This window comes from Trypanosoma cruzi, genomic scaffold (genome assembly GCF_000209065.1).
Source record: "Trypanosoma cruzi strain CL Brener 1047053514239 genomic scaffold, whole genome shotgun sequence".
NCBI classification, from domain to species: Eukaryota; Euglenozoa; class Kinetoplastea; order Trypanosomatida; family Trypanosomatidae; genus Trypanosoma; species Trypanosoma cruzi.
The window spans coordinates 1,580-11,831 of record NW_001849223.1 but is presented as its reverse complement, the minus strand read 5'-3'; the positions used below and the strand labels follow the sequence as shown (position 1 = coordinate 11,831).

The following is a 10,252-nucleotide window of genomic DNA, read 5'->3' as shown; positions in this document are numbered from 1 at the left end:
CCGCTACCTCCCACCAATCCTCACAGGCAGCGCACCGCACCGCCGACGCTCCACCCGATATTTTAAATTGCCCGACGCAATCGTCGAGAATGGCAATGGAGCTTATCCGTAAACGACGCTCGACTGTGGTACGACGAACCTCCGACATCCCCGCCTTGGACAGGCTAAATGAGGAGAGCGAACGAGGTCGCTCGAGAGATGTGTGTGCCGTCAAGGTGGAAGCAGAGAATGTCCCCAGCGGGGCAATTCACAACCTTTTGCTGCACGCACGAACAGCCGATGAACGAGGAGAGCTGTGCGGCCTTTTTGATGGCAATATTAGATTTGGCGACATCGACCCGACCGCAGCACGCCAGGACGCTGCGGTCTATGTTGGAAATGAATCGAACCCCGCTGGACATGATGATTCTGGGGTTACAAAAGATTGCGGCGCGCTCGGAGACGAAGCAAGCGCGCCCCTTGACAAAGGAAGAGATGACTCAAGTTATCTGCGGCCGGACCGATTGGAGGGAGCGTGTTGTTTTTCGACTTGCGTGGATAACGGCGAGTCGTTGGTCCGAGATTGCGGCCTTGACAGCCAAAAATTTCACAATGGAGGCGGACGGGACCTTAATTTTGAATTGGTCCGTGGCGCCGAAGACGGCGAAAGCGGATCCCCACCGCGCCTCGCGGTTCGTGAGGATACGAGGGCAGGACGCCTTCGACATTATAAAGCCATGTAGGACACCTCAAGAAAACGAAAAGCTTACGAATCTGACGACTGCCAAAGTCGAAAAAGCTTTGGCTCCTTGGAATGCCACGGCACATTCCATAAAACGGGGTGCGTTGCGGCACGCGGCTCAAATCGTGGAGGCGTACAATTTGAATCCACACGTGATCTCGTAGTTGGCGAAGCACGTCGACCCGTTCGACCTTCCCCAGAATACTGTTCGATATGTGGAAGATACACCACAATGCTGACCCAGGTGTCGTCGCTGGTCGCATTGATGTGAAGGGAGACACTTCGGACGGGCAGGTACCCTGGTTGAGAGCGGAGGAGCGTCTTTTCCATGATTTTAATCATCATGCCGCTACAATAACGAGACGCGCGACAAGGACGCGTCTGGCCACTCCACAAGATGAACACGCTATCCCGTTACAGCACGTCAACGTGCCCGTGTTGAACCTAAAGTGGATCAAGAGCCGGTTGAACCCGGCTACCTTGGAGAGGCTCATACAAGTTTGGGGACTCGTCGGGCGGTCCCCTTTCCCTCCGTCTTCCTCCGGTAAGGCGCGCGAATGCTCACGGAGGATTCCAGCCGCTGAAGCGCGTTTGTTACGAAAGGCGGGAATTATCGAGGACGCTTCGTCTACAATAACAGGCGGATGGATGATGCCCTTCTCGGGTGTGGTGGAGAAAACCACCGGTTTACGACGACGATGGATCGCGTGGCCACGTGACAGGAACAGAGACGACCCTTATGAGGCTCATGTTCCTCTTTTGCACATTTCCCATTATTTGCCACCTGTGATGGCTGAGGCCGCTTCCTGCCTGGAATTGAAGGCATCCTTTTTTCAAGTCTCTTTACCGCGGGAGACTCGGCATCTCTTTTGATGCCGCGTGGAGGACGGCACGCTGGTGGAGCTGACACGGCTCCCAATGGGATACAAGGCCAGCCCAGAAATCCTCCAGATTATTACTTCGGCCATTGCGGTGGTGACGACGGTGGTTCACCGCCTCTGGGCCGCACCTCCATTGGTGCGTATCGACGTGTGGATCGATAATATACGCATTACAGGGTTGAAAAGCGGTGCGACATTGTGGGAAGCCCAAGTGCTTCGGAATGCGGACAGTTGTCACGCATCCATGGGGGAGGAACGCGAATCGGGCGCTACGCAGTACGCCTTTCTGGGGGTGCAGTTTGATCATACTCACCGGGCGGTATCCCTGAGTGAGAAGTTTGTCCGGTCTGTATGAGCCATGCCGGCGTTCAATTCTTTAACCATCGCGGAAATGGAGATTATGGCTTCCCGCTTTTTGTACGCGGCTGCCATTTTGGGCACGCGTTTATGTGACTACTACTTTTTTATCAAGGCAGTGCGACGACGATTATCCGCACTTAACCGGGGAATTGTGCAGGAGACATCCCCGACGAACCTTCCGCCGTCAGCGGTTGGTTTGGGCGAGAGATTGCGACACATCATCGAGAACAATCGCAAGCGCATCATCAATCCCACGGAAAAGGCATCCGCCGCCATCATCACGGACGCATCGCTCCATGGATGGGGAGCCGTTTTCCTTCCAGACTCCGGCGACGTTGGAATTGCCGGAGGGAAATGGGAAAGGAATCTTTTCTTATCATGCAAGCCGAGGCACGCGCGGTACGCTTAGCCTTATCGGCTTTTTCCGCCATCTTGCCATCCACTATGGACGTTTGGGTGGACAACACTTCGCTGCAAGGAGCGGCGAATAAAGGCAGCTCAAAATCGCACGCGTTGACTTGGGAGCTGCAACGAATATATGAGTTTTTGGACTCTCGCGGAATGCAGGCAACTTTTGCCTACGTGCGGTCTGCAGAAAACCCCGCAGACGGCATATCACGCGGTCGTGTGTTTACACTTCAGGACTTGGCGAAGGGGTGGAACTTGCGAAGGGGAGCGGCGGGGTCTTGTGGTTGGAGGACCCCAAAGTCTGCCACTTCGTAAGTAATAATATGTAAATCCTAACTGAGGACTCAGGACCATGCTAGTGGTCCACAGAATTCTATATATTGAATGAAAATAAAACATTGAAGCAATTAACTAACAAACCTTTTTTCCTAACTTGATTGGTTTCCATAGATTATTTCAGGATCCGGCCAGCTGTCCGGAAGATTATTCTGCAGGAAATTCCTGCGAGGCGTCCGTGCCGTCGTCGGAAAAGCGGATTCTCCCTTGAAAAACGCTACCTTTTAAATTTGTTTTGGGTGGGGTGTTCCTGTCGATTCAACGCGACTTTGTTTTGCGTATTTGATGCGTGTGCTTCCGAGCGGTTCGATCTGTGCTCCCAGCCCACTCGGATGTGGTGTGCGCTTCGACGTGAAGGTGCCTGCCAGCCGTTTTATTGCCTCCCCCGCTGTGGCTGCCGCCGTTGCCTTCTTCCCTTCCTGAGGTCCTGCGGCTTCTTGACAAGATGTCTTGGAGAAGGCGTTGCCGCTCTTATCGTCCATGGCATTTTGATTCTGGTGTCGCGGTCAGGAGACATTGAACGAGAGGGTTTGCTGCCCTTTTGTTTTATTTATCCTCTCTGCCTGACGGCCAGTTCTACACAAGCGTGCTCCTCGGCACCTCAGTTGGTGCTGGTGGGTTTGCTCACAGTTGTCACTGGCAATCGCATGCGCCAACTCTTCTCTGCTCCTTTTCAGTGTCGCATTTTTCTATTGATTGACGGACGCCATTCTGTCCGGCGTGCCACTTTGATTGGATTTTGTGGGACTGCTCGCCAACGCCATCGGAGCAAGCAGGCCGAATTTTTCACGTATTTAATTCCATCTTGCGCGCAGGTATTTTTTCTACATGTTCTGTTGGGCACTCAAACAGCGAGGTGTCCGGAACCATGCGTGCGTGGAATTTGTCCTGCCATGTGAACTGCGGGCAACACCGAGGGGCTGCCACTTTGACTCCGCAGAGTTGTTGTCTCTTTTTGGGATTGGCAGGGAAATTCCATGCAGCCTGCTACTGCTGGTGTGTCCTCAAATGTTGTCGCTCCATGCGAACAATGTGCTTTATCGAGTGAGGGGGATGATTGGGTTTGTGTGCACTCTGATTCTGTTTGCCACTTTGTGCGGGCACGCAAGACTTGAGTGGTGGGAAAATGGAGCGGGGCGATGCCTGGCCGCGTCTCGCCCATCGTTCACTGCACGGTGGTGTGGTGCACATTGTGGTGTTGACTCTCCGATGTGACTGCGGTCTCCTGTGCGGCAATGGCGGTGGGTGGAGGAGAGTGTTGACCCGCGGCGGGACGGTGGGATCGTGCCTCCTTTTCTCTTTGTTCCTTCTCTTTTGTGAAGGTGTGCACTTATTTTTTGTGTCAGCGATGAGGCAAACATACCGACAACGTGAATAAAACAAAATGAAAAAGGGCGATGGTGTGGCGGTGTTGGGGTTGGTTACACGCCTCGTTGCTGCGGGGGCGGTGGGCCTCGGCTGCTTCACCTACAGGCGTTGCAGTGCGGCTGCATGGCGCACCGACCACCGAGCCGTGCGAGTGCCACGCCCAACGCCGTTGGGACTGCGGGACGAAACAGCCGCGAGTGTCCTTTGGAGCCAGCGGCACCTGCTGGCCGCAGTTGGGCGGTGCGAGTGGGATGCTTCACCGCACGGGTGTTGTGGTGGCGCCTTGCAGTAGCTCTGGTGATGGTTCCGACGCTGCAGCTCGACATGTGGCGGGGAGTAAAGTGTGGCCGCAGTGGACCATGAGCAGCACCAACATGATGCTGAACGATTTCCTTTGGAACTATGTTGGCGGCAGGGCGGCCGTTGATGAAAGACTACAATGTGACGATGGAGATGTTTGTTCAGGAGCCGGATGATTACGTACAAGACCAGCGGCTTCTTGAAGAAATTCTTAACTTAACTGCGTACCAAGCGCTGGAGGCCATTACTAAGTCTCTTCACGAAGGTGTGCTCTCTCTCGGGCAACGTAGGGACTATGAAAGGAAAGGATACGATCACTCCTCTTGCAAGGGGAAAACCAAACGGAGTACTCACGCAGGTACTGACAGAAGCGAGGCGGGAGGCAGAGGAAAGGCTAAGACGAACGCAAGAAATGAAATTTACCATTTCCACTAATATTGAAGACGTACTGTTTAAAGGAAGGGTTTGCTTCAATGAAATGAAGCTGAACGAATTTCTTACGAGGGAACTGGACGGCAGGGGCATTGTGGACACCAATCGGGATGTCTTGCCGGAGGAGTTTTTCAAGGACCCCACGAAGTATATCCGTGATAAAGGAGCACCAAACGAAATACAGGCATCAGGTCATTATTTGGCTATGAAGCGAGCTGTAAAGGGTGAAGCGATCTTCGATGAGGGTATACACAAGCTTTGCGATAAGGGTGTCAGCAGTCCACCGGGGTGGCCATTAGCTGCTACGGAGGTAAAAGCAACTGTTCATAACTCCACTAAACATTTCTTGGAAGCAGCTGCCGAGGAGGCGAGGAACCCAACGACGACGAGCGCACCGGAGAAACTGGAGGGATGCTACGAGTCTGTGCACAATGCGAGGTGGAGCCATGCGGTGGAACTTCCGGACGGCGTGGAGCGAAAGAAAACGGGGACGGGAATGGGGGTGCATGAGGGGAAGCCAGAACAGTCATGGTCGTACAAGAAAGCTGACGACGCTATCGAAAAGAATGACGCTGTGCAGCAATTCGGTGCGGCACCTCCCGTGTTGATGGTGCTCACCTCGGAGAAGGGATGGCCGTACTCGTGGAATACGATACAGGATCTTCCTAAGGACGTTTTTGTAAACTGTGAGGTGGATCGAGTGTGGCAGATCGTCAAGGGCGGTCTAACCGCGTGGTTCAGCCCTCACGGCGGGACCGACTTTAGGCCCGAGCGACGTGTGTTGATTGGGACGCCCAGGATCGGGAAATCGGTGGCTGCCGGCTCGTACTTCCTCTACCAGCTGCTGCACTGCGATTTTGAGAAAATCCAAGTGGTTGTCCACTGTTTTGGTGGACGAGATGCGTACGTGTCTGACAAGACCATCCAGAGCGGTGACAAGATACAGCGATGAGGACATGTGCATCTCGGAGTTGAGAAGTTTGAGGGGGCATGGGAGGAATGTGTATATTATCTACGATGTGGCAAAGGAGGGAACGCCGCCACCGAGACATTTTGCGCCTACTTCTGGATGAGGCATGATTGCGGTGTCATTCCCAAAGGTAACCAACTGTGATGAGTGGGTGAATCAGCTACAAGCCGCGCGAATCATCGTGAATTGCCCCGATGAGATGGATGTGAAGGCGATGTGCGCCTGGATAACGCGTGATGAGACTAGAGAGAAACAAGCGGAATACTGGAAAGAGGTCAAAAAACACATGTATCTTTTGGGACCGATTCCACGTCACGTCTTTGATGAGGAGGCGTTTACTGAACGCTGTGGAGCGGTGAGGTTTGCATTGCAATCGATCAACGAGGTAAATGTGAAAGAGTACTTTTCACGGGGAGGTGAGTCGCCATGGTATTCTGAGGATCCGTCCCACAAGCCTGTGAAATTTGTTCGGGAAATATACGCAGGCGGTGTGATCCTTTTCAATGCACCGATATCTGCTTACCTCGAGGAACGGACATTGGAACGCTTCCCAAGTGTAACGAAATAAAATGGCTTTTTGAGGCGGATGTTGGCGTCGAAGGATAATATTTTGCCCATATTTTTTGGATGGTTTGCTTTGAAATCGTTGACGGAGAGTGCCTTTGTAAAGGTAATGGCGACGAAACTCACGGAGTTTGAGCCGCCAACAGGACGTCAAGCAAAGCCCTGCGTCTTGAAGTTGGCCCCTGAATTGCATCCCAAGGGAGATGAGGGTTTGCTGCCGAGTGAATATGAGAAAACGATCCGTAAAATGAAGTACGGGGTGCTGTACAAACCGTGGGCCACAAACTTTTCGCTGGTGAACGCCTTTTTTTCTCGGAGTCCAATCCAATGACGCTGGTTGGGCTGCGGATGGCTACGGCGGGTGGGCGCCACACCACCGCCAGCACTGTGAGGCAGTTCACTGAGTGCCTGGCGGCGTATTTTAGTGGTTGGGAGGAGTTATCCCAAGACATGTCGTGGGGGATTATTTATGTGCAGCAGGCAGACAGCACGCCGATGAACGACTGGCAGAGATGTGATGTCGACAATTCCGATAATGTGAGCGACGAGAGCCGTGAGATTCGGTGTTCTGGAGGGAAAAGGTGCGCCACTACTAAGTGTCAATATCGTACAGAGACTTTAGAAGAGAAGAAGCTTTCCGAAGTGTGCAAAAAAATAATAATAATAGGAAAATGGACTGGGAAATTGAAAGTGAACGAGACAGTTTGATTTGTGGTAAAAATTATTGTGGGATTTATGTATTTTTGGTTGCTTGTGTCTGAGCATGCGGTGCGGGTGCACCAGCCCCATGCGGCAGCACCGCACACAAATGCCAAAATGACCAACGCTATCGAACACAACAGTGACCGAAGAAATTAGGGAGGGATTGGGGTTGCTTGGCTTCTGGTGAAAAAAATTGGGTGAACTTTATATGGTATGTTGATTGTGTGTGCATACGAGGCGTAATTGGAGAAATGCCCCGGTATGAGGGAATCATTGTGGCTGGCGCTGTCGCAGTACCACTGCATTGCCCATTTTCTTCTATTGTGTTCGAAGGCCCATCACTAACAGAGGCAGCTTTAAGGGATGGACGACGAATAATTTCTATTGAGGAAACAGTGCGCTCCGTGTGACCGCGTGGACTGAGGCGCCGCGTCATGGATGGGTGAGGATCCGCTTCCGTGTGTGGCTCTTTGGGTGATTGCTCGCTCCGTGTGCGTTGTATGCCGGCAGCGGGCTGTGGCCGTATCTCGTTGTCCGTGGGATGGAGCTTGGAGGCGGTGGCGGTGTGTCGCTTCTTGTTGTTGTCTATTGGTGGATGATTGCTGGCGGTGTGTGCGTTTGTTGTGTGGAGGGCCGAATCCTCTCAACCGCGGACTGACGGCACTGCGATGGTGTGTGTCTGTGAGGGCTGGTGTGGAGTTGCCGGCCAGGGCGAGGGCCGTGGCGGTGCTTTTCCCGCTTGTAATTTGTTTCTTCCGTGTGCGTTGTGCTGCTTCTTGCTTTTTTCCCTCTCACCCTTTTCTCCTGTGTTCCTGCGTGGAGTGGCCGCATGCTCACGGGCCATGTTGATTGTGAGTGCCTCTTGACGGCATCCGTCTCCCTCTCTCTCTCCGCCTGTCTGTCTGTCATTCCCTGTTGGGTGTGGCGTGTTGCACCGCGTGAGGGCTGGCCCGCACACACCGACGGCCCGCCGTGACTTGCCGTGTTGCTGCTCTTTTCTGTGGGCGATGGTTCTCCGTGCCGTCCCTTCCGGATTGTCTCGTGCCCCACTCTCTGCGTGGGTGCTCTGCTCTGCTCCTCACTGACTTTTCTGGTGTATTGCCGCTGTTGCTGCTGTACTCTCCACTTCTTGAACACAGACACACTAGGAAAGAAAGAAAGAAAACAAGCGCGAATCGCTACTGTGAAATTCGAAGTCTCTGAAAGGACCAACAACAGCACACACATTGCCCACGCACACACACATATTTATATGCTCTCACGTGCTGCTGCAGTGAAGGCACCCCGCACACACAACCGTCGCCGCGTGACCGGATCCAGCGGAAGGAGGAGGGAAGGAGGAGAGAGTAAGCCGCAGAGGCCCAAAATGTCCCGGCGTGTGTTTACTTCCGCGGTGCTGCTCCTACTTGTCGTGTTGATGTGCTTCAGTGGAGCTGCGACCGCTGAGGTGGGAAGTAATGCTGATGCTTCAACTTCTGGGTTGGCATTGACGGGTGCCATTACTGCAGAGGGGAGTGCTTCAGGGGGTGTTGAGGGGCTGCAGGGAGTCGATCTATTTGTGCCGCAGACGACGCAGGTGCTGCCGAAGACGGGGACTGGCTCAAGTCGGAGGGATTCATTTGTTTCACCTTCTCTCGTCAGTGCTGGTGGAGTAATTGCTGCTTTTGCCGAAGGTCACATAGATGCCAAAAAACCCCATACCGAATCAACTAACCCGTCTTCTGATGTTGTTGCGGAGTACATCGACTCTGCGTGGGAATGGCCCACTCTTGTTGAAAAGGTCAAAAAGGAAGAATGGAGGGCACACACCGTGCTTGGTAAAGCGGAGGGAACGGATAATAGTGTGGTTTTTTTTTACCACCCCACAACCACCACGAAGGACAATAAGGTGTTTCTTCTTGCGGGAAGCCTTGATTTACACAATGAAAGTGATGGGAAGTGGAAATGGGACAACTTTGAACTGAAACTGGTTGTGGGTGATGTGAGGGAGCCTACGAGCAGCGAGCTGACTGAACGTATCAAATGGGACCAAATCAGGTCTCTGTTAAACGAGAGTACTATAGCTGCTCACAAAGGTGAATTGAAGGAGTTTCTTGCCGCTGGTGGCTCAGGTGTTCTGATGGAGGATGGCACGCTTGTGTTTCCTCTGATGGCGAGGAGCGGAAATGGTGTCGTTTACTCCATGATCATTTACTCGAAGGACAACGGCAGTAATTGGGTGCTCTCGAAGGGCGTTTCCCCTGCGAAATGCTACAACCCCCGCATCACCGAGTGGGAGGGATCACTTCTCATGATTGTTGACTGCGAGAGCAGCCAGAAGGTGTACGAGTCGCGTGACATGGGGACAGCGTGGACGGAGGCAGTCGGGACACTCCCAGGCGTGTGGACCAAGTCAAAATCGGAAGAATATCCGGAAGGAGGCTTGCATGTGGATGCCCTCATCACCGCGGCCATTGGGAAAAGGAGGGTCATGCTGTACACTCAGAGAGGGTACGCCTCGGGGAAGCAAAGGGAAAGAGCGCTCCACCTTTGGGTGACGGACAACAACCGCTCGTTTTCTGTTGGACCGGTTGGCATGGACAATGCTGGGGAGAAGGAGGTCGCCAGCACCCTGCTGTACTCGGATGGCAAGTTGCATCTTTTACAACGGAGGGAAAACGATAAAGGCAGTGCCATTTCACTTTCTCGCCTGACGGAGGAAGTGAGTACAATCAATTCTGTCCTGAAGACCTGGGCGCAAAAGGACGCCTTTTTCTCCAGCTTGTCTATACCCACGGCGGGTCTGGTGGCGGTATTGTCCAACGCATCGGCTAACAACGAAACGTGGAACGACGAATACCTTTGCCTGAATGCGACGGTGACGAAAGCCACGAAGGTCGAGGATGGATTGAAATTGACGGAGCCTAACTCCGGGGTAATTTGGCCTGTAAACATTCCGGATGATAATGTGCGTCATATATCTTTGAGCCACAACTTCACACTTGTGGCGTCGGTGACCATCGAAAAGGCTCCGAGTGAGGACGCTCCTCTACTGGGTGCAATGTGGGGGGACAATAATTCCCCGCATACCATGGGAATCTTGTATACCGCGGATAAAGAGTGGGTGACGATGTTCAAATACAAGAAGACAACAAAAAGTGGCACTTGGGAGTCGGGGAAAGAATACCAAGTGGCACTCATGCTGCAAGGCAACAAGAGCTCTGTGCACAT

At 53.1% G+C, this 10,252-nt stretch overlaps 1 protein-coding gene and 1 pseudogene across 1 annotated transcript, besides 6 other annotated features; both read left to right on the top strand.

Moving 5' to 3' along the window:
• Nucleotides 1–2,463: a sequence feature (heterozygous, Esmeraldo-like haplotype).
• Nucleotides 1–2,870: a mobile genetic element.
• Nucleotides 2,464–3,379: a sequence feature (areas merged during assembly that could not be assigned to a particular haplotype. This can correspond to areas where the two haplotypes were merged or to regions with more than two copies in the genome that were merged during assembly.).
• Nucleotides 2,638–2,858: a mobile genetic element.
• Nucleotides 3,380–3,459: a sequence feature (heterozygous, non-Esmeraldo-like haplotype).
• Nucleotides 3,460–10,252: a sequence feature (areas not merged during assembly with more than two copies in the genome that could not be assigned to a particular haplotype).
• On the top strand, nt 4,475–7,021 carry Tc00.1047053509417.30 (annotated as a pseudogene).
• Tc00.1047053509417.9 (trans-sialidase, putative) lies at nt 8,295–10,252 on the top strand (the record flags this gene model as incomplete). Its single annotated transcript, XM_052903638.1, has 1 exon — nt 8,295–10,252. A coding segment is annotated over one exon (1,958 nt), but the record flags the coding sequence as incomplete, so codon positions are not given.